This window comes from Suillus discolor, assembly GCF_016758755.1.
Source record: "Suillus discolor strain FC423 chromosome Unknown F5147scaffold_3, whole genome shotgun sequence".
Taxonomy (NCBI): Eukaryota; Fungi; Basidiomycota; class Agaricomycetes; order Boletales; family Suillaceae; genus Suillus; species Suillus discolor.
In genome coordinates, this window is record NW_024541250.1 from 541,029 (window position 1) to 565,053 (window position 24,025).

Below are 24,025 nucleotides of genomic sequence, written 5' to 3' on the forward strand. Positions count from 1 at the left end.
CTTGAAAGTTCATTAGGCTAACACTGCAGACCCTATCAGTGACTAGTCTCCAATCAGGTCTTCAGAAGGCCGCAAAACTATCAACTGGACCTCAAGTGTCACATAAGTTATATTATTAGTCTAGTATTTAATAGAGGGTGTCCGTTGATATACAGGATTTGCCCAACTTCTCCTGGCATCGGATCTATCACTCCCTCTGTCCATGCCTGTGCTTCATTATCAACAGCAAACATGACATGTCCGTAGCCAAACATCCCAGCAGCGTCTACCATGGCAGTAACAGATTTGCCAATTGTATATGGCAACAGCACCAAAGCGACGTCGCTGATATCGCCCGCAGCAGCGATCTCTGCGGCTGAAGCAGAAGGATTGATAGGACTATCCTCGTCACTGACAACAATGACTCCCGAAGCGCCTGCATCTCGTGCATAGACCAGCTTCTCTAGGAATGCGCATTCGCCACGATGGACGAGGACAGCATTTCCGTCGAAGTTAGTTTCATAAGGTTTGCATCCGAGGGGGTTGCTTTTCTCCTGTTGTACCTCTGTACCCTCCCAATAACCGAACTGAAGGGTATCGGAGGCGTCAAGTGCAGCCAAGTCTCCACCGAACTGGGCAGTGTAAGCCTTGACATATGTCTCTCCGTTAAAACTTGAAGCCCCAGGTTGTGCTGCGAGTGCTGGGTCAAACGTGTCAAGAAAGATACGGAGTTGAACGTCCTTGCTACGGTAAGTCGGGCGAGGATCTGGAAGGGAATTCCAGAGTGCAGAGTCGTTGACATACACTATTTGTCCAGTACGGACAGCATGTGGCCCAACTAGTACCATGTTCCATAAGTGAGTTCACTAGCCAGTTGGGGGGGAAAGGAGACCTTACGCTTCGTGACGTCGTAACCTTTACGATCCAATCGACTGACGACGTGGGCCCGGATGCCTGTCACATTGTGGAGAATAAAACCATCTGCCACCGTCTTGAGTTTGAGGGGGCCAGGGTTGGGGTCCTCGGGTACCATCTTGCCACCGGGTGACATGATGAAATCAAAAGACTGCTGAAGGATGTCACTGCGACAGTAGGATGTCATGAAATTTCCTTACATATACATCAACTTCAGGGATTGCACACCAGCCATCAGGAGACCAGTGGTGCTCGTCCAGAGCCTGCGATCGCAACCCGACCAGGTATCTAGCATAATCGACGTCCACTCTCGAACCGACACCTCGGATGAGGCCACTAATGGTTCCATCAGGCGACAAGTCCTGTACAGGTTCATACAGAGGGCACTGGTGGTTCTCTTTGCCACGCATCTTTCGTCGAACATGAGACATGGGCTTCAAAACTTCCTTTGGAAGTGATAGAATGTGCCCTTCGGTGGTGAAAACGTAGTGTGAATCATCTTTGTGTAGCGGGTTGTCCTCGTCGAACAAAAGGTACAAATACTAGATAAATTGTGATTGGTACCAAGTAGCGCTTCGACGTGGCTAGATTTTTATGACGGACCTTCAGTGTTTCTGATAATGCAAACGATTCCATCCTGTTATCTCTGACATTGGTCCGTAAATCTTGGATACCAGTCAATCCACAATCCACCTTGGCGCGGACAGTTAGGTCTCTCAAAATACGTTCACCAACATCTAGATAATACGGGTCTCGAGTGGCCTATCTGATGATGAGCTACAGTATGCGAGAAGGTGAAAGAGCCGACCCTATAGAGGTACCACGTCGATTCAACGAACTCCGGTCGAAGCGGGTATTGAAAAGACGTTGCCTGCAGAAAATGAGCGTCCCATACTTCAGGAAGACCAGAATGTCGTCTCCAGATGTTCCAGTCTGTCCCAGTCCAAGGATTATCAAAAAGGTTAGCTGAGGATAATGGGAAACACTTACATGTCATGTGAGATTTGATGGCATTTTGTACATCACCACCCAGGACCTGCAAACCAGGCCAGAAAGCAGATAGAGAATCAATTGTGGCATACGCTTGATTACCCGTATGTATGTTGATATTGCGAAACTACAGAATCTGAGGGAACCATCAAGACAAGAGATATCACTACTCACCCAATGACCGTCCGGAGAACGGGAGTATCTCATCACAGCGGCATAACCTTCATGCCATACGTCAAGGAACTCAACTTCACCTGCAGGGTACCCACGGGTGATGTCAAAGTATAGAACACATCAGCTACTCCACGAACGCACCACTCATGACATACCACTTCAAGGCATATTCATAGAAAGAATCAACGCCCGCGCCGATTCCTGTTATTTCTGGTGGTGTCCACGTCTTATAAAATTCAATTAGAAGCGGGAAGAAATGTAACCAGGCTGAGCTCACTCCTGTCCAAATATTAATTGTATTGCCGACCAAACCAATATCAGATCTTCTGTTCCATAGTGCGAAGAAAGCTTTATATGCGGCCTTCTCAAAGCGGTCGTCTCCGGTGAGACGACTAAGGGTAGCCAATTCCAATATCAGAGAACCAGCGCCAGCTGTGCCTAGAGTGACTTCAGTGTTACAAGTGACGGATCCAATTGTCAGTAACGAACAAGTTTCAAGGGATTCTCCCCGCTGAACCCCATGTCGTAAGTTAACCTGCAGGTTGTTGGTGCTGGAGACTACAAAAACACAGGGAGATGCGCACCCTCGCGAAAGGCAGACCAGTAGGGGTGGAAAATGCAGGCAATAGTCGATTCCCAAGATCGTGTGCCATTGTCAGAAGCTGACCGCGATACCAAGGGAGATAGAAAGGTTGGCCAGGTTGACTCGCAAACATATGACCAGATAAAAGTCCACCCAGCACTCGTATAGTGGTCTCAAATACTTGCGGTTTTGTGTTGACATCGAACGACACCCAGTTAAGGACATTTTGGACCGCGTTCTGAAACCCTGGAGGATCATCTAGCACAACCAGCGTATCCAGAACATCAATGAGAGTCAAGGAGTAGTTTCCTGAAACGTCATTATGTGCTATATTTGCGCTGTTAGGTGCGTCAAGCAACTCAAAACCAGGTCAAAACCGAGACCCTTACGGATTTTCCCAATCTGGACCTCTACCAGTGCAAGACAATGGAGACAACTGAAAACGAATTGGAGTACAGAAAGAGTACTAGCTCAGGACAGGCGAACCTCGTCCAGTGGAAAAGCTAGCAACAGATGCCATCGGCGACATGCATGAATTATTTAGACAAGGCTCACCATGGGACATGTAATGGTTGAAACCATGGTACCATAAGTCTTTTGTGGTTGCTCTAGATAGTTGTTTACGAAGATTGAAAGCAAAACAGTGGGAGGCGTACACACCTGAATGATCTCTTGCGCTCAGAGGTCCAAGCAGTTTCTTGGTGATGACTTGTGTTTATGCTCTGCCGTGCATCAACTCCGTTACATAGAATAACCAAGAGGGCGAAAGCAAATGTACAAGAATAACCTTTTTCCCATTTCATGCTGCAGAGGAGAATCAATGGCAGTCACAGATTCGGATCGGTAGACGTGGAACGGTCAACTCACGTTCGCGCCGTTAATCACGTGGTCGTCAGATCGAAAGGCTAATTTTCGAAATTTATTATAAACAAATATCTCAGCTTCCTCGAAATCCATATTGCAACTACTACGGCCCTGCAGTAGTAATTTAAAGATGAGCACAAGTATCGTCGACGTATCCAGCAAACTTGGAGAATACATGATAAAAGGCTGGGTCAGGTGGTTTCTGTTTCTTGTATCAGCCACCCATCTCACTTTCATATAATTCTTCATAGGTGTTAACAGACACAACATGCCCGTCCCCGGCATGTTACGGCGTTCCTCTCATGAGGTCACCTAACAATGGATCACCGGTAACTCACCTTTGCGTGAATTGCAATGGTCCTCAACAATGTAAGGAACGTCGTACTCTGGCCCAATGATACAGCCTACCTTATCCACAGCTACATCTAATTCTTCATCAACAAATTCATCGTCAACTCATGAATATAATTCGCGACCATCAACTCCTCCTACAGAGCTATCTAGCGCTTTGAGCTCCCCAACGTTTGCCCCTCCCATTGACACCGAAGAGATAATCCGCAGGCGGCAACAATCAGACCAAGCATCTGCAGAGATTGGAAAGCGTCTTTTGAAGGGATGGGCGATGCTTGGTGAAGAATGTCCGAACATAAGGTGTTATGGCGTACCTCTTGTAAGACCTCCAAAAGGCGGAGAGGAGAGAGATCCTCGCAAGGTGAGCTATTCTTCACAGTTCTTTCACATAGAAATCGTTCATCAGGGTCCAGGAATGCGTTGTTTGTGGGACGGTCTACGTTACTGATGTCTCTGAAGGGTGGCAGCGCCTTGTCCCAGCTCCACCTGCAATTGGAACAGGATCCAACTCGGGAACTGGAAACTCTATGTCAAGTGCTCCGATGACATTGGGCTCTCGTGACAAAGGAAAAGCAGTGATGCGCAATATACCTTCACAGGTACCAAAAGTTTTTCTACCTGCCCAGGTCATAGTTGACATAGATCCTAGTCTTCGCCATTACTTCCTGCGTCAGAGTCGTCAAAGGTAGCTGTCTTTTTAAATAATCAATCGTCGAGTAAGCTGATCTGTCATTAGTTGACGATCAATATTCCGAAACCTACACGAGACTTGGCTAATAATAGCGAACGTCTGGTCAGTACGGTGCTCACAATTATTTATGATTTTCTCACGATGTTGTGCAGCATGCAAGTGCCAATGCGTATTCCCCTGCTCAGGCGCTCAAGCTGTCTTTGGATGCTATGTCACAAAGACTTGCGCAGATCTGCGAAACCGCAAATCAAATGGACGTGGCATCTATTGCATCAGCTGCAGATGCCATCAACAAGGTTGCACAGGCTTTGTCCCAAGTAAGGCAGCTAGGAGAACAGGATTAAATTTATCTGGTCGCCCCTGTCTGATGGTAGATCTGTTTCACCTATTACTGTGACTTTTGTCGTTCCCACCACAATACTATTTAGTGGAAATGATAATCTTTATTTTCCTCCAGACGATATGTTAGTTCGATAGTTCTGAATTCTGCTTCCGAATTGACTACCGGATTATTGCGGGTTTCTCACCGTCCCTCGTGTTATCGTTGGAGATTACTACCATTACTTCTAAACACAGTACACGAATTTGACATGCTGTAGAAGCACCGAAGAAGCTTGTTTACTCATGGCGGCCTCATGTGCCAGCATGCTGCCATAAATTCCCAAGCCTTTGTCCGTTCTAACATCAGCTCTCAAACATATCTGTCACGATGCCATTCAACATGTTCAAGGCATTCGGAGGCCGCAATCCCAACAATCATCGTCCCGATCGCGCAGTCTACAATGACTACGGCGAGGAATTTTCAAAACCAGACTATCACCAACCCATTTCTCATCCACAACTGAGAAGGCATGAGACGCTGCCAAGAAAAGTAAGCATATGAATCTGTCTGTTACAAGATTTAGGCTGATGTCACGATCGTAGAGAGTGGAGCCAGTAAGCTCTGCATTCCATTGTATATAGCTACATGAAGCTCAACTTTAATGGGGACAGGTATTCACTCCTGTTCCATCACGTGCACCTACTGACGGAGATGAATACTACGATGGCTACGTTCGGGTGGACAACCCTCAGACTATCCTAGGGGGAACTCTCAACGCCCGTCCCACAAGACCAGAAAACCCTTTGAGCCCTGTTCCGTCTGTTGAGCGAGACGATGGTGACAGTCGATTTTCGGAAACATTTTCCGAGCAGGGACATTCTATACATAGTCCCCCAAGGATGCCAGATCAACCTGCATCTTTACATTCCCAAATGCGAGATGGAGTCACTCGTGCAGATTCTTTTAGCTACGGCAATGTTTCAGGTCGTCACATGCCTGACGATCCTGCTATCACCCACATCGACAGATCTATTGACTCAGGGAGCGATCATACTGTCGAGGCGCCCAGGACGCCAATGTCTAGTCACTCTCATACGAGGGCGGTGTGTTACTTTTCATTCGTTTATCTGTCTGTTTTCTGACAGCCACCTTTCAGGCTTCTATACACACACCGGTTGGTTACCCGGGGAAGAGTCCTACTAATATATATGCGGATGGCCATGAGGTTTGCTACTGATATACATTTTTCGACAACTATAATGATTGCTTGTAGACTCGTCCGATACGATACAATGAAATCCACCAAGTTGGGCACGGCCGGGCCCCTCACTCAGGCAGGCATGGCCCTATCTATTACGTCATCCCTGGCGGGGTGAGTGTTATATTCCAAGATGAATACGGGAATGAAGTCGGAAGGTAAGATTTGGTTTAGTGTTCTGTTCCTTGGCTTGCATTGAAGTTGATCGAAGAGTTGGTGATTTTAGCGGGCGCCCAGCACCACGTTCTGCACCCTTTATTGTGCAGGATAATCATGGGCGTGAGCTTTACAGGTGCGACAGTGTCATGCTGGTTCTGTAGATTCACTCAAGTGTTGATTATAGTTATGATGGCCGCGATCACGAAAGTGGCCCTCCCAGAGATCCACGAGTGGTTATGATAGATCCCAATCAACGTAGTTCAAAACGCCCAAGGTTTGTCTATGATGCATAGGAGATTCATGATGCTGACCTTGATGATGGTTTACAGTAGTAGCAGGGGTTACTCGTCCCACAACTACCACTCCGATCCCTCTTATAGGTATCACGGTGACTACTCGTCCCATAAATACCACTCCGATCCCTCGCACAGGCACCACGATGACTACTCATCCCATAGATATCACTCCAGTCCATCGTACAGGCACTACGATGACTACTATCACGAGCACAGGGGTAGAGGTTACAGGGATAGAGACGACAGAGACCCTTACCGAGAGAGGGAATACAGAGACCCCTACCGGGACAGGGAATACAGAGACAGGGAATACAGAGATAAGGAATACAGAACACGGGATCACCGAGATAGACAGCCACGAGATACGGGTTACCATGGAAGGGATGATTGGCAGCCCGAGGACCAACCGCGAGGATCGCACTCATCAATGCACAGAACAAACAGCCACCGCAGCCATACTTCCTCGAATATGTCCGAAAGGCCATTTCCACAGTGAGTGACCAAGCAAAACCACAAGAGCCAGCTCTGATGATCAGCAGGACTCTTCCGGATGACCGACATTCCAATTCCAGTCGGCTGCGTGACGGGCCTCATCCCTCAGACATGCACCCCGTCGAGGATATCGCTGATGGAATGCAATCCCTCAAAATTTGAGAATTCCATGAAAGAGCACGTCCGTTGCGCAATGATCGATAATTATCGTAATGCTATGAGACATCATCTACGACTACGACTTGTATTGTGCCCGTGCCTGGCTGCGCCATGCACCCCACGACCGGTCACCGAATTTATTTCCTCTTTACTAAGCTTCAGCGTCCCCCCACTAAACTTGCCCACTCCCATTCCGAGACCCCTAACTCGTCTTTGACGGCCTGAGGACCTAGATGATGTATCAAACAGTTTTTTAAGAGTGGGGTGGTAATTTCCCAAATTTTTGGCCTAGGAGAAAACCACTGTTGACATATGATTGGATGGCAAGACGTGCTGAAACGAACCTCCTCCAGCTGTTGCTTCTCTCGCTCATCCTTCTTCCTTAGCAGTCCTTCTCGCACTCGCTTGGAAGCCTTATTTCGTTCTGCAGCGCGAATGTCAACTTCTCCCTTGCCAAGCTTGGCTTTCCCTGCAATTTCTAAGACACGACCGGACAGTGCTTTATCTCGTTGTGCATGAGTCAAGTCGAGTGCAGGGTTCAAAGACCCAGACAACAATTTTGTGTGGACTAAACGATGGAGGAGAGCATCGTTCTGGGCATTCGAGCTAGAAAAATATGTAAGATAACAGGTTGACGATGTCAAAGACTCACATATCCTCATCATTTTGTGTGTCATCCTCGTCTCGATGTGGGGCCCTATCGACTTCCATTATAGATGTAACTTTAGCTACTTTTGAAGACTGTTCACTCCTGTATCAGTACACGAAGGTGGCAATACATGAGACTTGCCATGAAAGCTTTTTTCTGAGCTTTCGAGAACTGTTCTGAAGGCTTCTGCCTCGAGTCTGAGAACACCACTACATCTGGTATCTTGGTGGAGGAACTGGCGGTAAAGCCGTCATCATATTCATCGGGAGTATCTGATAATATAGCCATATAGTAAACGAATAGCAGCCTGGATAACCACAAACCGTCGTCATTTTCTTCGGATGGGTGAGTGGAGACAGCTGCATTGCTGAAACCTCCCCACTCCTCAAAATCCTCGTTCTCGAGTTCCTTTTGGGACTCTTCTAGTTTCTGCTTCTTCCGGGGATGTTGATTGAGATCGAAAGAGTTGAGGAACTGTTGGCCATGTGCTTGTAGGAGGTCGAGCAATCTGTCTCCCTCGTCTTCCATCACTGACAAGAAGACTTGTGGGAGGCCTTTGAAATGGAAGACCCTAAATGGTAATTCCGGCGGCAAGCATCCAGATATCCACGACTTGAAGGACAAGTTGCAAACAAGTTGTAACTCAACTTTTCACGACCAATGGCTAAGAAGCGCCAGACAACGCAGACAACGCCCGTGCAGAAGCCTTTAGTCGAGATATCTGAAGACGAACAGTGGCGCTTGATAGAACAAACTGGTGTCCTTAGGAAGGTAGCTGAGACACGAAAACCTAAGGAGACTACAGACAATGTGGAACCACTCCCACTTGCTGACGAGATCTTCAATGCGGTCGTGTTCATCATGCCGTTGACCTTCTTTCTCATCATGATGGACATGTGAGCTTATGCCTGGTGCTCACCTCCCAACTCACCTCCTGTTGTTTTCGACAGCCTCATACATCAGCAGTATGCCCGGCACCCAACTGCTGGTGATGTTGCTGGACGGCTCCTCACAAACTTACCCAGTACGTTCGAAATATGCATGGAGAATATTTGATGCTCAAATTCATGCAGTTTTGTCCATATTTGTGTTCTACAGTGAGTATAATGCACCTGTGTCAGTTTGGTCCTTCTGACTGATCGCCTCTAGCTACGCGACACAAGGCCAATTCTCGAATGCAACTCGCTCTATTCATACTTTCCCTTGGTGTTGGACCCCGAATGATATGGCTTATAAACCGTGGATCATGGCTTGTCAATATGCGACAGGTGTGTTACGTTCCGTTTCGGCAAGATGTCTTGTTTACAGACCATCCCCCAAGTGTCCGCAATTCGCAACAATATGGCTATATACAGTCGTACAGTTGAACTTGAATTGGGCCGTTCTCTCTTTAGTAGTGACAGGAGCTTGGGCATGGTTCACAGGAATGAAACTCGCTCTGTGATTATGTTTCACATCGACAGACCGCACGAACCATGGCAATCACGCGAATAGATACAGGAGTTTACTAGCATCGGACGGGTTCCCTTAGATTCATTTTCATAGCTCAACATGATTTATAATTCAGCTGTTGTTCATCGTGGACAATAGCAACACACATTCTGAGAAGTAGGTGTAAATAACCCTAGGAATATGCGCCGCGGTCCCACACAATAGTTTGGGAAGGATGGGCATCTGATGAACAGAACACAAGGTTCATGTTTTCATATTTGCTCGACGATACGCCCCAGCCAGGATGTGGTCTTGTATCCCGAGGGCACCTTGTACGAGCAGAGAGCATTGAGGAAACTGTGAAATGTTCACCAGCAGTAAATTGCACATAATATGATAGACACAGACACTAAATGAAACAATACCTGAACGTAGAGTGTAATCAGGTTCATGTCCATCCGCGGAAACTACACCCCATCTCCATCATCCAATTCTTCGGTCAAAATTTCCACTTTTCTCTGTGACAGAAGCTTTGAGTGAGTCGCATAGCACGCAGCACATCTTGCTCACTCGATAAGTTGTATTTCTCCCTTCTAGCACGTTCTGCAGCACGCGGAATTGCCACTTCAGGCGCCGGCTGAGTACGCGACGAATGGTAGCTTGGTGGGTGTTTACTCTGTCCATGAAGGCCTTGAAAACTCTGTCATCTCGTGCAAAATAATACACCTAGAAACAAGGTAGCTGTAAGTTATTGGTAGCATTCGACCCCATTGCTTACCGGTATTGGTTGCCCTTCGATAGATTCCAGTGCGATCGCCCAAGCTCCAAGAAGTAGAAGGTCAGTCGTAGCATTTGCCACACTTGTGTGTTTGTTCATTGTGTGAGGTAATACAGAATCAAAAATGACCTACTAATCCTCCAGGGCAGCGATTGCGTCTGCTTTGCTTAGTTCTTTAGTGGCAAACTTGCGCACCGCCGCCTCAGCAGTGGAAACAGGTTTTCCAGCATTGCCAGATCTCAAGGCCAGAGACGCCGATGATACCTGGGCACGAATCCATTTTTCGCCCTCGCTCATTACCAGTGTTTGCATAAAAGAGGCCACGAGATCGCTCTGAGATTTATAGAGACCATAATCTATGCCGAGCTTGAGATTTGTTCCTGTCACAGGGTTAGCCGCTCATTAGGGACTGCTTGAACCTAGACTAACGCAAAGCCTTGAGGATCACTCTTGTCCGTGGGAGACTGATCTCGCTGTCTTCCAGATGGTTGATCCAACGAGAGAAAGCTCCAAGCAATAAGATAGCAACGTCACGATGAGACTGTCCAATACGCATAGCGTGAAGAAGAGGGGTAGCATCTCCGGTTTTGCGAAGTAGTAACTGAGGGATCATCAGTATGAGGAAGAGAAACAAGGTGTTTGAACTACAGGGAAAGCACGATCGCGAACTTCCATCAGAAACATGATATCCTTGCGCTCGATAGCACGAAAGACTTCAAACGGCTAGTGAAATGAAATATATGAATATCGTGCACTCGTAGGGACGAATGTTAGCAACATACTTGCGGCTCTTTCCAACCCCCTGAGGGTTGGCTTCTGGAAAACGAAAACAAAGACCGTGTCGAAGACGTTTGATCTGATTCTGAGGAGACACTGCCCCTCCTCTCGACGTGAGGTGGGGTGTCCTCTGTCGCATCATGGTATTCGGTAGTTGGACTAGGTGGTGTGGGACTGCGTCGTAACTGTCTCAATACCGCCCTTGGTGCGTTCTGTTCGGCCTCTCGCTGTAGAAAGCCTTAAGATATGTTGGGTATGATGTGAGGAAGATGATGCTACGACGTACCTGTCGTAGGCAAACGCGCAGGTAGGCATGGATCAGAGGAAACTCGAGCCCTTGCCACCGATCGTTGTGCAAGACTGGGGCTGAAGCGATCTACGATAGAAAGGATGAGCGATGCATTGTTTACCATTACTCCTGCGGCCTATGCAGGGCAGCTGTCCGCTGATAGTAGACCAGTAGCTTTCATGGGTTGAGCGCTGTGGAGCGCTCATGTGTGGTTCAACATTGAACCCAGGTGGTCACAATGCCGAAGTCACGCCAGAGTCACGCCTGCCGTAATTGTAGTACTACTTCAGGCTCAACTTGACATTGTTCTTGCCAAAGGACTTCAATCTGCTGTTGTCCCCGTCACGTTGTTATCCCTTGTTTCCTTTGGTCTCTGCGGCCATCACGCTTCTCATCCGCAGAAGAAGTCACGATGTTAAGAATCTGGAAAGAAACATCTGGTGCTACTAGTAGCCATCCAGATGCTAACTTGAAGTGTGACATGAATCAGGATACCCAGTCGTGTGAGGCTGGCGGTGACCGGCCTGGTTTAAATAATAGCGCATTGGCACCTCTAGCCACCGATGGTGTTGTCCTGAATCGTGCCATGCTTCAGGATCCTTCCGAATCTCTAACTTCGAAACCCGTACTTTGTGCGTCCGACATTCGTCCTCTTGAGGCCGTCATTCTCTATGATGCACTTTTGCCAAATGCAGAATCAAGATTAATGGAGGCTCTCCACGAGATTCATCCAGAGGAATCTTCGTTTACAAATACGTTTCGCGCTGCCCGCTATGCTCTGGTCGAGGTCGGCTTATGTGCCAGTGATCTCGTCTGGCGCAGGGCCATCAGAGAATATGCTGCCAACAGGAATGACGATGACGACCCCAATTTTGAGATCGTTAACAAAATCCGCGATCTGGTCAAAAACTGGGTGTTCGCCATGCCGAACTTAAACCTTTCTTCCAGGGGCTTCAATGTGACGCCCAAGTTCGTGCAGTTGATTCATGTTCTCAAATCATGTGGAGCTTACGGGGACAAGTTCCGTGGAATTGTCTTGGGTGTGTATGAGACAATCTATCTTCATCGCCGTTGATAAATGGTCTACACTGCAGTCCAACAGTCCGAAGTCGCGACTATTATGGTGGATATCATGAAAACCATGATTGATGAATTGGCTTTCGTTCGACCTTATGCTTTGACCAGTGAACTCCTTGTCACTGATGGTCACGAGCAGGTATGTGAATCTCGTTACCTGGAACTTGATTGGCTGAACCGTATCATGACAGCTCGAATTGCTCGATAACTTCGCGAATGGAAAGTTTAACCTCCTCATTCTAATCAAAAACTTGGAAGATATCGACCTTCCGCGTGCCAATGTCTTTATACGGTGCATGTCACTCTTGCTACTAGTTGTGCTTCATTCACATGTGTTCCAGATACAACTTGTTCGAGAGCCAGCTTTCCTATGCATTTGCTTGTGCACGTACAATGGTGCCTGATGGACATCTTGTACATATGGTGGAGAAAGGGAATGACCTACATCGCCGGATTCTTCAAGAGTATAGCGGTGCAGCTGTTGATGACAAGTGGATCGAGGTGGTGTTACAGGGGGGAAATTCCTCAATACCATCTTGTCCATTGAAGGAAACGGGCAACCCTTACCGCTCGGACGAAGAGACAGTTTCCAGGCCAGAGATCTCAATAGGAGACTCAGTCAATGGTGGTCGATTATTTGAAGATGATGCCTTACTTGCTGTGTTCCGCATCGCTACAAGTCTTCAGCGCAGCATTACAACTCCATCTCTTCACCCTCTGTTTGTTGTTCATCCCATACCCATACCCAGCATGGGTGGGGTTCAACAATTCGTGTGCACTGTGACACTGCCGCCTGGACTGCCTTTGCAGACGATTCAGGGTCCTCCACGCTTAACGTCCACTCATGCGCGTCGCTCAGGAGCCTATCAATTTTGTCTACAATTATTTGAGCTAAGCGGTCTGGACTACCGCCTGATTCATACCCCACGTCGGTCTGACGAGAATGCTTACGCGAACCCTTCCCTATTGAAATCAGATCTGGTTTCTGGAAACAGTTGCTACATGCGAAAAAGGCCAGACTTCTGGGTCAACTCATTACAAAATTCTAAAGAACGCCTCTTCCCCGTCGTCGTTTCCGTAGGCAATCCAGAAGGCCCATCCGAACCTTATGCACCTATCATTATTCTAACACGTCAACCATTACCTCATCTAGAACCCTTCAAATTGTTTTTCTATGGCGTTTTTGCCACTGCCAAGAATGCACGAGGTCCCGCCGTTATCTTTGATGGCGAGCGTCTCAAGGACCTTCACTCGTATACGCTCAGAATTTGCCGCACGATCGCCAACAAAGCATTTGTATGTTCGTTGGAAAAAATGGCATACTTTATTGCACCGCTACTTCCTTCCCAAGCCAAGGATGTCTCGTGGTCTAACTTGATCGACTTACACGATGTCATTGACTGGCAAGCTGTGGCACGAGCCAACAGCAACTATATCACGCGTTTCAGTTCCGATAGCCTACGAGACCCAAGCGAATTTGAGGATGCAGTCGTCCAGGATAGATCAGTCGAATTCACTCGACGATGCTATGTTGTCCGCTTACGACCGGATTTATCACCAATGAGCAAACCTCTAGACAGCCCAGTAAGTGACCATCATTGATGGTCAATCTACTGATCCTTGATCTATATCATTCCAGCGCGAGATGGAATATGCGAACATTCTGGAGTACTGCAAAGCACGTCGCAAGGGCTTCCAGAGCCTCCAAGATAACAGTCAGCCTCTAATAGAAGTATCCAAGGCTGCTACTGTACTAAACCGCCTGAATCCCGTCCACAAGCCCCTTATAGAGACCAACAAGACAGGTCCGAAATGTAGGCTGCTCCCCTAACTTTGGTAAACTGCGTAGCTGACACTGGGTAGATCTCATACCGGAGCTCTGTGGCAAGTGCACAATTCCAGCAAGGTGAGTGATCTTGGCATGGTTCATCGCTATGCTCATACCAAGGTCCATAAACCAGTATATACCGCACTGCGTTACTTTTACCATCCATCACTCGACGAATCGATGATTTCTTGATTGTAAAGGAGCTTAATGCACAGTTCTTCGCAAATATGATCCTGGAACATCATTTGTTGTCCGCCGTCTTCGCTCCCTCTGCGACCTTCGAAACAGATTACGAAAGGCTGGAGCTCCTTGGTGAGGTCTACAAAATCTGATCCTTATTGTGCACAATGCTCATGCTATAATGCAAGGCGATTCATTTTTGAAATATTTCAGTTCTGTTTACGTGTTCGTTTTTAACCCTGCTTTGAGTGAGGGCGCGCTGCACAAGGCACGGCAGCACATTATCAGCAACAAGGTGCTCACGCAGTGCGCTCTTTCCATTGGTCTGCCATCATACATACAGGGAAAGACGTTCAGCTATAAATTGTGGCAACCTCCAAATTTCACGGTTCAAGACCTATCTCTGCAGCATCTGGGGAGGTCCAACGATCTCACGTCGTCCAGTGGCAATGGTGAGATGGCAATTGATACCATGACACAGGCTCCCGTCAATGATATCAATGCTTCTACTATGCATTCGACCTCCCAGTCAAAGATGAAACACAAGGCCCCCGACGATAACATAACACAGTGGCTCGGAGACAAGGTGGAAAGGGTATTTTATCTGTTGGAATTATCTCATTTATTTTTGTAGACGATCGCCGATGTCGCAGAGGCTATTATAGGAGCAGCGTATCTTTCTGGAGGTCGCGACGTTGCGCTCAGAGTGATCAAGGCCCTCCGATTACCTGTCGCTAATGTCGAACAATGGGAAGATTTCCGTCGGAAAGCTCTTGCTCCCCCTTCAAATGTCACGCCAAGGCTCCGCGGTGGCACTCTTTCGGCAGTGGAAGGGATCATCGGAGCTAGTTTCAAGTACCCACACTTGCTCTCTCAAGCTCTCGTATGTGTCATCTTTCTTCGACCACCATCAGTTGACCCTCTTATAGACTCATGGTTCAATTCATGGATATGAAAATACGTGCTATGAGCGACTTGAATTCCTGGGAGATGCAGTGCTAGATTTTTGTACGTAGTTCCTCCTCTGTGTTGCAATGGTTTGATTTGCATTCGCAGTGGTAGTACGACATGTCTTTAACAGGGATGACCACATGTCCCCTGGAGCAATGACACTATTGAAGGTGAATATACACTTCTCACCTTGATTGTGATTTCATCAGACACCTCTTTAGTCCGCTATGGTGTCAAATTCAGCTTTGGCAGCAGTCTGCGTCCGGACTGGGTTGCATGCATATCTTCTTTACGAGTCGTACGCTCTTGGAAACAGCATTCAGTCATATGCTGAGCAGCTGGAGACAAGACGCCAGGAAGAACATCAAAAGGCAGTCAGGGATGGGAGGCCTCCAGGGCAGTACTGGCTCGATATGGAGCCACCTAAGGTATGTTTACGGCTTATCTCCGAGCAGAATGAACTGACACACGACCATAGATCCTTTCTGATGTTGTAGAGTCGATCATCGGTGCACTTTATATCTCAGACGGCTTCACATCTGACGGCGTAGAATTGATGTTCAAGACAATCCTTGAACCTTTTTACGACCAGCATGTCACAATCAAGACACTTTCGCATCACCCCACCAAAATCTTGTTCGAGATCATGCAGACTCAGGGTTGCCAACAGTTCTCCATTGAGAAAGAAAAACTTGGTGAAACTGGCGGAACTCGTTGTGACGGTGGGGTTAAAGTAGTGTCCATGTGGAACGAGCTGATGAGCCTTCCTCTAGTTATTGTTCACGATATTATCCTAGCAAGCGCCACGGAGTCGACGGGATATATTGCAGGGCGCATGGCGTCAACTGCCGCCCTCGATGCACTGGAAGGGGACCCCAGCTTTATGGCTCACAACTGCAGCTGCAGAAACAACCGAACACAGATTGGAAAGAAAGACTACAAGAATAGGTTGGAAAAAATGCTGGCTGATCTTGAGGAGGGGCAGAACGCCACGACTGAAGAAGATCATAATGATGCCATGGAGGTTAACTAATGACTGTTCAAACATTCATAAAGTTTGGTTTGAGTTCAGATTCCAGATATAGACATTGACAAGACGCAAAAATTGTGTTGTGTGTCGAATGCCCTACACAGTCTATGTTGCAGCAGACTTGTTTCTGTTAGCAAGTGTCAGAGTGTGGTTGTATTGATGGTGTTGAATAATCACGTACAATTGAAATTTGGCAGCCGCAAAAGGAATGCTGAACCCTGTTACCAGGAAAGCGGTAACCTTGATACCGAACGATAGTCGTTTCTTTCCAGGCCACTCGAATGGCAAATGCTAGGGAAGGAATAGATGGGGTGCTGAACGGGTGGAAGACGAAGGACACGTACATGATATTCACCGTGGCCATGCACAAAGCGTGCAGAAGGGGCAACACGAATACGCGCAACTTGTGCACGCAGGGAGTGTGGTGCGCGGGCGAGCATTGGAGATCAGTGAGGGCAGTAATATTGTTGAGTCGAAGAGCCCGAGTTAGAACCTAGAAGGTTTACCGGAACCACCCGCATTTCTTCCCACGACTCTCCTCACATTTACAAATTGCATATCGTCCTGACCAGTGATAATTTACAGCCGTTTATAGAACACCAGGCCAGTCCTCAAACCACGAACTTTCAACTTCCCATCACGATCTATCGCATTCTTACCACTATAGACATTAAGTACAGGACGCTACATACCCAGAAATTCGTGGTATCTGGACACCGAACGCTGTCCTATTTTATCTTTGACGATTGGTCTACATTGGGAAGCTCTACCTCTAGTGATGACGACACAGTAAGGGACGATGTTGGCGACACCTTGACATGCGGATTCACGTTTCGGGGTGTTTCATCCAGGAAGTCTCGGAGATAGGGAGAGCGCAACTCGATATGGGCATTTGCCCCTGGACTTGATTACTTTTACTGACCCTTCTGCAACAGGATCGCATTGAGCCTTCGAGAAGCAGAGGGTGAGTCTTCGCACCACCCTTCCAAGTGTCTTTTGGATCTGACAAGTCCACTGGAGTCATCTATGACAGAATCTGCTGGTTGGGGCAAATATGTTTCGTTGTGAGTGTTAGTGTATTTCACTCCTATCTCATGATCAGTACTCATTGAGTTGCAGACATGTATGCATGCTCTGCAGCTGTGATGCGATCATCCAGCCATTTGTGAAGTAATACAATTTCGTTCGAATGTTCGATTCAGTGCTAATCCCACCCATATACCAACAGTAGCATAAAAGTCGATGCCATACTTTGTTGCTAAAGCATGGATCAAGGGTATAGTGTCTGGGAGAGTTCGAGTAAGCTAAGTCTGTTGTGTGTCTCCGAGTTGGCTTGCTACTTGCTTCAATATTGCAACATTCTTATTCTGGCAGGTGAAGGTTTCAATGCCAACAAACAGAACAATTTTTGAGCCAGAGTTGGGTTTTGGGTTTAAGCTTAGCCTTTAAATTTGTGTGGGATGGGGGCTATCGAAAATACGCTGCACCTGATCATCTCATACGTAGCGTACATTGTATGGATGTGGGTGGACCATGATGCATTGATGCATGAACCAGACCGTTTACAATCAGACTCTCGATGTTACTTCGGACATTCCGTCTGGACAAATGGTTTAGCTGCTCGCTGGGCCACACTGGAATCATTTCGGGTGCAGTCACGAATTAAAGAGTTATCCCCGACTCCTAGCTGGGTTGTAAGTAAAGGAGCTATGCAAACGTTTGTGGCCAGGGACAGCGAGCGGCTAGATACTATGGCCCCCTATGATGAAGAAATGGACGGCGCGACAAAGGGTAGTCACGTGTCGCGGAAATGTCACGGCAGTAGTGTGACAATTGAGTTTGGAGGGTAAAATTCGAGTGATTCAACCAGCAGCTAAAACTATGTTCTCAACATGCGCCCGCCAGGAATTTTTAACTTCGGCAACTTCTGCAGAACTGCAACAGAAGTAAGTTCATTCCATCTGCGTCGGCTCGGAGATAACTTGGGTGTACCACCACAGTCGCCTATAAGTGCTTGCCAGTGAGTCTTTCCGAGGCTAAAAACAAGATACTTCAGCATATTTGGAGCACTGGAATCCAAGCCTCATGGTGCATAGATGAGGAAAACGCAAAGTTTGAGCCTCAGATAGGCAAAATTTCGGCTGAACATCATAGAGAGCTTCTGGGGGTCTGGCTGAGGCGATATTACTACGCTCTCTTAGGCACTGCTCCGATCACCGAACTGCTCACCTGCCACTATCAGCATTCATTGGTTTGGTTGGTTGGTCACCTGGAGTCGATTCCTCAATTTTAGGCGGCCAAAATTATGGTTCAGTAAGTGGTCAGATTGCGTGCATCTAACCGAACAACAGGGCTAGGCCTGGCTAGCGGATCATTTAGGTTTAGGTAGAGTTCTGTGGCATAATTCGCGCAGAACTATCTTGTGAGTTGATAATCGAATGGTTAGCGAGAAGTCACAGCTCATTATCGCTGCGTTTATAGGACCGTGTTCGTAAGAGCGCGTCTCTTGGCAGAATTTATAGGCTATAGAGTTTCGTTCCTCCAAGTTCCTGCAAGGTCTCGACAATAACATGTTCGTAACCGACGAGGATGCTGGCATGCTTGCGCGAGAAGTATTAATTTCAACTCGTGCCTTCCAGTTGCCTCATGTTTGTTCTGTAAGATAGGAATCTGTCAGCACGACTCAGTGACTTCCCCACGTACGCACCATAAATGGTTATCTTGAGAACATCAAGATAGCAAGTTTACGTTGCATGACGGATCAATGGAGCGGATATCGTATGACGAGGACAGCAAGCCCTTGGATGAAAAGGGGACTTGCGACAGCGTATGTGCATGTCTTGATGATAACACTCTGTTAGTAACTGTTGTTTGTATGGCATACTAGATCAGTTTCGTATGCAGGAATATCAGTGGCAGAAATCACATGAGCCTATATAGAATGTACGGCCATCAATCGATTTGCCCAGCCGTTATCATGTGCACACAGGAAAGCTCGTATTATATGTGGGTCCCAGACCAACTTCAGAGAGCAACCTACTGTTTCTGCATAAAGTGGCGTAAAGCCTTCAACTCTTACGTGAGTCAAAGCTACGTATCAGATAACACAAGCCGGTTCCCTGCCACCGGTAGCGTCCCGAAGAATCTCAGAATCACCCATGTCAAGGCTACCTCGGAGACCCGTGGCACATACATATCGGACAATAGCACCCAGAAAGGTCGTAGAGACCTGTCGCTTCACCTCGGCCATGCCTTCTATTGGAAGTTGACCATTCATCTAACCTAAACAGGTAGGTACTCGATGACTACGAGCCTGCTGGGATGTCACTGGTCTAGTGCTGGCAATGGCAATGACACTGATTGAGCTTGGTATCGTTTTGCCAGATGTGTACCCAAATGAAGTCCAACACGTCCTTGCTGCACTCAAACCATGGAAACCATACGATGCAGCTTTTCGTGCGTCAATGACGGGACGGCTGCCGCGACTTGAACCACAAATGCACATTTCACCGTGATGGCGGAGCTTCGCGACTTCTAGTTCTGCAGCAGATTCACCTGCTAGTGTACTGCAACACAACTCATTGCGCACGTTCCACGTCTTAAAAAAGTTTCGATGGCCCTCGTTTGCCCGATGGCAAAGGTACCTATCAAGATTATTTTTTTTAGTTCTCGTTCGAAGATGCATCCCAAAGGGCAATGCAAAAAAACAACGGGCCGATTGTTTGCATTTCTAGGGAAGTGGGTTCTGAAGGGCCTTTTGTTTCGCATATGAATTTGTAAATCATTAGGTGGAAAGTTGCTGTACTACAGTGACCGTAGAATATTAACGGTGAATGTTTTTTTTTTGCAGTGCCGGCAGAGAAGCAAAACCTATGGCGATGCAAACGAATATGAATATCATTTTGAATTATTTGCTGCGCCCGCAGCTGGGGTCCTTGCATGCTTCTGATTCGTAATACCCCAGGTTCGAAGATCTGGTATATACACGTGTTCGTGCTTGGCAAGCACATGCGGCGTTATCTTATCATCAGATGCTGATACAGATCTCTGTACACGGCTAAAAGTATTCACTGTTCGGTGGAGCATCTGAAGTTATCGTTCCCTTCACGGACGCTCTTGGCATCGCTCTTCACATACACTTTACACCATGGCATCCCTATCAACCCGCATCGTTATACGTGCTACGAATCGTGAACTCGATATTCCGACTGGCTTGTTCATCAACAACGAGTTTGTTCCCTCCGCGGATTCTCCTAATGATCTTATCCAGTACGATCGTTCGCATCTGCCTGATAATGATCGCAACTTATTTGAACCATGCAGCCTAGTTAATCCTGCGACAGAGGAGACTATATGCTCCGTAGCAGCTGGTAAATTCCATTGCTCTCATCTACTACGCTAAACTCAATGATTATCAGGCTCGGTAAAGGACATAGACATAGCGGTCGCGGCGGCTCGCAAAGCTTTCAATACCACATGGGGGAAAAATGTGACCGGGTTTGAAAGGTCTAAGCTCCTGAATAAACTGGCAGATCTTATAGAGAGGGATCAGGATATTCTCGCAGAGGTCGAATCTTTGAATAACGGCAAGCCATTCAAAATCGCGAGGTACGAAAATATGTCTTCTTTCCGTCTTCTTTCTCAACTTGAATTGGCTTTGATTATATCAGGGATTTTGATATTGGAGACAGTATCCAATGCTTGCGGTACTATGCGGGGTGGGCCGATAAAATAACCGGACAAGTATATGGAGTACCTTTACCGAAAGAATTTGTATTCATGCTTTCTATTCTCAGACCATCGAAGTCGACAACAAAACAAAGCTTGCTTTCACTAGGCACGATCCTATTGGGGTTTGTGGACAAATGTGGGTGGTTTCCATGTGTTCCCTTGCACATGTTCACAGACACGATATAGCATTCCATGGAATTACCCAATCAATATGTGGTATGTATTTGACTGCGTAGATCTTGGAGATCGAAACATGACGTTTTCGTCAGGGCATGGAAAGTTGGCCCTGCCCTTGCATGCGGGTGCACGATCGTTATGAAACCTTCTGAACTTACCCCTTTGACGGCTCTCATGTTGTCGAAGCTTATCGCTGAAGCCGGGTAGGCGATACGCTCATCTTTGATATTCTTTCTTACCCCAATTTTAAACTAGTTTTCCACCAGGCGTGGTGAACACGATTCCTTCCCTGGGATCTGTTGGCGGTGCGGCCTTATCGGCGCATATGGATGTCGATAAGGTTGCGTTCACTGGGTCTACAGTAACTGGCCGCAAGGTCATGGAAGCCGCGGCCAAAAGCAATTTGAAGAAGGTGAAATTAATTTCAAGGCGTCAATTCAGTTAAATCGATTAATATCATGTGTCTGAAGGTGTCTCTGGAGTTGGGTGGCAAGTCTCCCCAGTTAGTTTTCGAATCCGCGGATCTGGAGCAAGCCGCAAACTGGGCTTGTCTCGGTGTTTTGTATAATACCGGCCAGGATTGCACGGCAGGATCTCGTTTGTATGTTCAGGACACGATCTATGATAAGTTTGTCTCCCTCCTCGTTTCTAAAGCCAAGGAGCTCGTGATCGGCGATGGCTTCGACGAGAAGAGCGGTGGTGGACCCCTGGTCGGTTAATCATAGAGATCGCACCATCCACATCTCACACCCTTTACCAGGTGTCCAAAACTCAATTCGACAAGGTTTGGCGATACATCGAGAGCGGCCGGGCCCAAGGCGCAAAGGTAGCTTTGGGTGGCCAAAAGCGTCCGGGCAAGGGTTTCTTTGTCGACCCTACAAGTAAGTATCCGTAGCGTTCGGAACATTGCCGCCACCGCTGATCGATTCCCAGTTTTCACGGACATAGATGCGAACATGGATATTGTAAGCGCCAAAGCTGTTTCCTAGAGTACTGCTCCACGCTCACGTTCATGCGAATCAGGTCCGAGATGAGGTGTGCTTCTGATGCTGGCAGGATGCCCACATCCTGCGGAACAACCCTGAACATCTAATAGTAATGTTGACTAACAGATCTTTGGACCGGTGCTTGCAGTCGGCCGATTCAAAACTGAAGAGGAAGGCATTTCGCTGGCCAATGACACATCCTACGGCCTTGGTGCTGGTTTACACTCCAGTGCGTAGTTCCCCTGGGTATTTGATTGGCACTAAAATACCTTCGAAACATCAGACGATGCAAACCAGTGTATGCGCGTCTCGTCTGCTCTTGAAGCTGGAACGGTATGCCCTATATCGCTCCGGCATGTTCCCTAATTGACGGTATCCAAAGGTTTGGGTCAATCAGTACAATTTGTTGAACAACAATGTCCCGTTCGGCGGGAAAAAGCAGAGTGGCATCGGTGAGGAATTATTCCGTATAAAGAACGTTCGATAGGTCTGACTTTGCGAGTAGGCCGTGAACTTGGAAGCTATGCCCTTGATGAATACACTTCGGTCAAGGCTGTTCACTGGAACTTCGGAGAAAAGCTCGATTGGCCGCTGTAGTGGCAGGAACGACACACCGAATCTGAGGACCATCAACGATTGTATTTTTACATGTACGATATTGTAGCTGACCGCCATTGAAACGATGTTTGTACTCTGAGATTTTCTGCAACTTCGTTACCGCAGAGTGACGACACAGACAATAATATTATCACACAAACGAAGAGTTCAGTCGACGGATTGCGCGAGCGGTGGGAATGGCCGACTGATGGAGGTAAGTAACCTCATGTTGGGGCGTTCGTGTAGAAGGGGCAGGGGTATCATACGCTTAGTATTGATGGACATAGATTGTATTTTCAAATAAACTGACAAAAGGAAGGAAACATTCCTCTTCAGGCAAGCGTTCGAGGGTCAAAAGAAAGGCGATAATTTGAAGTCGGAAAGTTCGTTCGTACTGACTCCCATGAGGTATGGAGATTTGATAAGGGGAAAAAACATCGTTCAAATCTTAGCTAGGGAAGCATACGACAACAAGGTAACTGGGTACACGTAACTCAAAACTCAAAACTGTCCATTCGATCGAAGAGCACTGCTGCAGCAGTCATAAAAGTCCGCGTCATATCTACATGGTCGTGGCATTGGCCAAGGACATAAGCGTACCAGCCGACCGGCTATTATTAACCCTGTCCGCCAGGATGGGTTGATGGATAAGCAGACATGCCTCCACTCCCTGGACCCATGTCAACCGCGTAACTTCCATTGGATAGTCTGACAAGACATTCAGCACAGGAATACGGAAAGGAAAGTGTACTGACACATTCGGCTGACCATAATCATTCAACCAGCCGGATGAGACTGGTAGGGAACTAAACGTGGTCGGGTACAAGGGATTGCCCTGATGGAGCGAGGCATCCAGGTGACCAGAAGCATCTGTGGAGGGATGTGAGTGCCGCGCGAGAAGCATAAGTCTTAGTCGCGCACCAGCATTCGTGGACGTGGTGGATACATTGTGATGGACGACAGCGACGGAATCATCATGCGGAGGGGTCGATTTGACCTCAGCGTACACGCATGGTCTACCGGTCTCGGAGCACCGGTTGCAAATGCCTAAGGCTGGGTTAAAGACACACTGACAAACGATAAGAGGTTAAGAATGCAAAAGTCAAAAAGTCACTAACTTTCCTCTTGAGCCTCCTGCATGATGTACAGGCTTGAGGGGCTCGATGCTGCATCGCAATCGCACTTGCGCTCATCACTGGATCCATGAAGATACAGAGGAAGTCCGCGCTTCTTATATAGTAACAGAAAAGTGACAACGAGCCATGCTTGCAGGACTTGATTGGAACCGACAAAGGTGTGGTTTCGGCGAGG

At 47.5% G+C, this 24,025-nt stretch overlaps 9 protein-coding genes across 9 annotated transcripts; 5 read left to right on the forward strand and 4 right to left on the reverse strand.

Annotated features, from left to right (window-relative positions):
• Positions 1 to 42: 42 nt before the first annotated feature.
• Positions 43 to 3,502, reverse strand: F5147DRAFT_602706 (glycoside hydrolase family 47 protein). The gene is made up of 15 exons (XM_041432264.1): positions 3,302 to 3,502; positions 3,197 to 3,249; positions 3,128 to 3,144; positions 3,031 to 3,077; positions 2,643 to 2,979; positions 2,548 to 2,593; positions 2,336 to 2,496; positions 2,200 to 2,284; positions 2,059 to 2,138; positions 1,885 to 2,011; positions 1,703 to 1,827; positions 1,498 to 1,656; positions 1,095 to 1,436; positions 877 to 1,045; positions 43 to 817 (listed from the first exon to the last, which is right to left on the reverse strand). Exons 1-15 carry the CDS (start codon positions 3,442 to 3,444, stop codon positions 108 to 110), a joined length of 2,601 nt encoding a protein of 866 aa, XP_041298940.1. The 5' UTR covers positions 3,445 to 3,502; the 3' UTR covers positions 43 to 107.
• A 68-nt stretch (positions 3,503 to 3,570) lies between these two features.
• Positions 3,571 to 5,020, forward strand: F5147DRAFT_189082 (uncharacterized protein). The gene is made up of 7 exons (XM_041428479.1): positions 3,571 to 3,695; positions 3,757 to 3,874; positions 3,925 to 4,217; positions 4,270 to 4,455; positions 4,506 to 4,541; positions 4,593 to 4,649; positions 4,700 to 5,020. The coding sequence occupies exons 1-7, from the start codon at positions 3,636 to 3,638 to the stop codon at positions 4,889 to 4,891; spliced, it is 942 nt and encodes a 313-aa protein (XP_041298941.1). The 5' UTR covers positions 3,571 to 3,635; the 3' UTR covers positions 4,892 to 5,020.
• A 1-nt stretch (position 5,021) lies between these two features.
• On the forward strand, positions 5,022 to 7,314 carry F5147DRAFT_189072 (uncharacterized protein). Its single transcript, XM_041428478.1, has 9 exons — positions 5,022 to 5,418; positions 5,472 to 5,483; positions 5,541 to 5,972; positions 6,026 to 6,094; positions 6,143 to 6,285; positions 6,339 to 6,419; positions 6,471 to 6,560; positions 6,616 to 7,074; positions 7,122 to 7,314. Exons 1-9 carry the CDS (start codon positions 5,257 to 5,259, stop codon positions 7,234 to 7,236), a joined length of 1,563 nt encoding a protein of 520 aa, XP_041298942.1. The 5' UTR covers positions 5,022 to 5,256; the 3' UTR covers positions 7,237 to 7,314.
• Positions 7,315 to 7,356: 42 nt separating this feature from the next.
• On the reverse strand, positions 7,357 to 8,472 carry F5147DRAFT_602710 (uncharacterized protein; the record flags this gene model as incomplete). The annotated part of the gene is made up of 5 exons (XM_041432265.1): positions 8,206 to 8,472; positions 8,020 to 8,154; positions 7,886 to 7,961; positions 7,578 to 7,839; positions 7,357 to 7,521 (listed from the first exon to the last, which is right to left on the reverse strand). Coding segments are annotated over exons 1-5 (843 nt in total), but the record flags the coding sequence as incomplete, so codon positions are not given.
• F5147DRAFT_667012 (uncharacterized protein) lies at positions 8,460 to 9,434 on the forward strand. The gene is made up of 5 exons (XM_041435206.1): positions 8,460 to 8,778; positions 8,833 to 8,906; positions 8,956 to 8,979; positions 9,032 to 9,150; positions 9,204 to 9,434. Exons 1-5 carry the CDS (start codon positions 8,543 to 8,545, stop codon positions 9,324 to 9,326), a joined length of 576 nt encoding a protein of 191 aa, XP_041298944.1. The 5' UTR covers positions 8,460 to 8,542; the 3' UTR covers positions 9,327 to 9,434.
• On the reverse strand, positions 9,435 to 11,387 carry F5147DRAFT_667016 (uncharacterized protein). The gene is made up of 8 exons (XM_041435207.1): positions 11,155 to 11,387; positions 10,874 to 11,106; positions 10,740 to 10,814; positions 10,521 to 10,692; positions 10,225 to 10,471; positions 10,092 to 10,173; positions 9,884 to 10,039; positions 9,435 to 9,831 (listed from the first exon to the last, which is right to left on the reverse strand). Exons 1-8 carry the CDS (start codon positions 11,279 to 11,281, stop codon positions 9,781 to 9,783), a joined length of 1,143 nt encoding a protein of 380 aa, XP_041298945.1. The 5' UTR covers positions 11,282 to 11,387; the 3' UTR covers positions 9,435 to 9,780.
• A 356-nt stretch (positions 11,388 to 11,743) lies between these two features.
• Positions 11,744 to 16,226, forward strand: F5147DRAFT_565714 (uncharacterized protein; the record flags this gene model as incomplete). The annotated part of the gene is made up of 14 exons (XM_041430765.1): positions 11,744 to 12,197; positions 12,252 to 12,373; positions 12,426 to 12,526; positions 12,576 to 13,818; positions 13,874 to 14,048; positions 14,098 to 14,140; positions 14,196 to 14,374; positions 14,431 to 14,828; positions 14,877 to 15,125; positions 15,172 to 15,250; positions 15,299 to 15,363; positions 15,415 to 15,621; positions 15,672 to 15,915; positions 15,967 to 16,226. 14 exons carry the CDS (start codon positions 11,744 to 11,746, stop codon positions 16,224 to 16,226), a joined length of 3,819 nt encoding a protein of 1,272 aa, XP_041298946.1.
• Positions 16,227 to 16,277: 51 nt separating this feature from the next.
• Positions 16,278 to 16,785, reverse strand: F5147DRAFT_189214 (uncharacterized protein). Its single transcript, XM_041428480.1, has 3 exons — positions 16,568 to 16,785; positions 16,405 to 16,514; positions 16,278 to 16,350 (listed from the first exon to the last, which is right to left on the reverse strand). The coding sequence occupies exons 1-3, from the start codon at positions 16,661 to 16,663 to the stop codon at positions 16,329 to 16,331; spliced, it is 228 nt and encodes a 75-aa protein (XP_041298947.1). The 5' UTR covers positions 16,664 to 16,785; the 3' UTR covers positions 16,278 to 16,328.
• A 3,405-nt stretch (positions 16,786 to 20,190) lies between these two features.
• F5147DRAFT_667046 (aldehyde dehydrogenase domain-containing protein) lies at positions 20,191 to 22,870 on the forward strand. The gene is made up of 16 exons (XM_041435208.1): positions 20,191 to 20,492; positions 20,547 to 20,593; positions 20,642 to 20,831; positions 20,894 to 20,966; positions 21,020 to 21,090; positions 21,141 to 21,170; positions 21,224 to 21,334; positions 21,387 to 21,543; positions 21,602 to 21,841; positions 21,892 to 22,012; positions 22,065 to 22,096; positions 22,155 to 22,166; positions 22,244 to 22,346; positions 22,401 to 22,450; positions 22,500 to 22,569; positions 22,623 to 22,870. The coding sequence occupies exons 1-16, from the start codon at positions 20,371 to 20,373 to the stop codon at positions 22,712 to 22,714; spliced, it is 1,521 nt and encodes a 506-aa protein (XP_041298948.1). The 5' UTR covers positions 20,191 to 20,370; the 3' UTR covers positions 22,715 to 22,870.
• Positions 22,871 to 24,025: the final 1,155 nt, after the last annotated feature.

What these genes read in the sequence shown, in the direction of transcription:
- F5147DRAFT_602706 (XM_041432264.1), bottom strand. Translation starts at nt 3,444, where the DNA reads ATGAAATGGGAAAAAGGTTATTCTTGTACATTTGCTTTCGCCCTCTTG. An exon ending in GGTCCAGATTGGGAAAATCC is followed by an intron (nt 2,980 to 3,030) that starts GTAAGGGTCTCG and finishes CGCACCTAACAG; the next exon opens with CGCAAATATAGCACATAATG. An exon ending in TCCCTGAAGTTGATGTATAT is followed by an intron (nt 1,046 to 1,094) that starts GTAAGGAAATTT and finishes ATCCTTCAGCAG; the next exon opens with TCTTTTGATTTCATCATGTC.
- F5147DRAFT_189082 (XM_041428479.1), top strand. Translation starts at nt 3,636, where the DNA reads ATGAGCACAAGTATCGTCGACGTATCCAGCAAACTTGGAGAATACATG. An exon ending in CTGCGTCAGAGTCGTCAAAG is followed by an intron (nt 4,542 to 4,592) that starts GTAGCTGTCTTT and finishes ATCTGTCATTAG; the next exon opens with TTGACGATCAATATTCCGAA. An exon ending in CTAATAATAGCGAACGTCTG is followed by an intron (nt 4,650 to 4,699) that starts GTCAGTACGGTG and finishes GATGTTGTGCAG; the next exon opens with CATGCAAGTGCCAATGCGTA.
- F5147DRAFT_189072 (XM_041428478.1), top strand. Translation starts at nt 5,257, where the DNA reads ATGCCATTCAACATGTTCAAGGCATTCGGAGGCCGCAATCCCAACAAT. An exon ending in TATATGCGGATGGCCATGAG is followed by an intron (nt 6,095 to 6,142) that starts GTTTGCTACTGA and finishes GATTGCTTGTAG; the next exon opens with ACTCGTCCGATACGATACAA. An exon ending in TCCGAAAGGCCATTTCCACA is followed by an intron (nt 7,075 to 7,121) that starts GTGAGTGACCAA and finishes GATGATCAGCAG; the next exon opens with GACTCTTCCGGATGACCGAC.
- F5147DRAFT_667012 (XM_041435206.1), top strand. Translation starts at nt 8,543, where the DNA reads ATGGCTAAGAAGCGCCAGACAACGCAGACAACGCCCGTGCAGAAGCCT. An exon ending in TTTCTCATCATGATGGACAT is followed by an intron (nt 8,779 to 8,832) that starts GTGAGCTTATGC and finishes TGTTTTCGACAG; the next exon opens with CCTCATACATCAGCAGTATG. An exon ending in GGCTTGTCAATATGCGACAG is followed by an intron (nt 9,151 to 9,203) that starts GTGTGTTACGTT and finishes CCATCCCCCAAG; the next exon opens with TGTCCGCAATTCGCAACAAT.
- F5147DRAFT_667016 (XM_041435207.1), bottom strand. Translation starts at nt 11,281, where the DNA reads ATGGTAAACAATGCATCGCTCATCCTTTCTATCGTAGATCGCTTCAGC. An exon ending in TTCGCGATCGTGCTTTCCCT is followed by an intron (nt 10,693 to 10,739) that starts GTAGTTCAAACA and finishes ATGATCCCTCAG; the next exon opens with TTACTACTTCGCAAAACCGG. An exon ending in ATCGCTGCCCTGGAGGATTA is followed by an intron (nt 10,174 to 10,224) that starts GTAGGTCATTTT and finishes CAAACACACAAG; the next exon opens with TGTGGCAAATGCTACGACTG.
- F5147DRAFT_189214 (XM_041428480.1), bottom strand. Translation starts at nt 16,663, where the DNA reads ATGCTCGCCCGCGCACCACACTCCCTGCGTGCACAAGTTGCGCGTATT. An exon ending in ATGGCCACGGTGAATATCAT is followed by an intron (nt 16,515 to 16,567) that starts GTACGTGTCCTT and finishes TTCCTTCCCTAG; the next exon opens with CATTTGCCATTCGAGTGGCC. An exon ending in GCGGCTGCCAAATTTCAATT is followed by an intron (nt 16,351 to 16,404) that starts GTACGTGATTAT and finishes ACTTGCTAACAG; the next exon opens with AAACAAGTCTGCTGCAACAT.
- F5147DRAFT_667046 (XM_041435208.1), top strand. Translation starts at nt 20,371, where the DNA reads ATGGCATCCCTATCAACCCGCATCGTTATACGTGCTACGAATCGTGAA. An exon ending in ATTGGGGTTTGTGGACAAAT is followed by an intron (nt 21,091 to 21,140) that starts GTGGGTGGTTTC and finishes GACACGATATAG; the next exon opens with CATTCCATGGAATTACCCAA. An exon ending in AAGCTTATCGCTGAAGCCGG is followed by an intron (nt 21,335 to 21,386) that starts GTAGGCGATACG and finishes ATTTTAAACTAG; the next exon opens with TTTTCCACCAGGCGTGGTGA.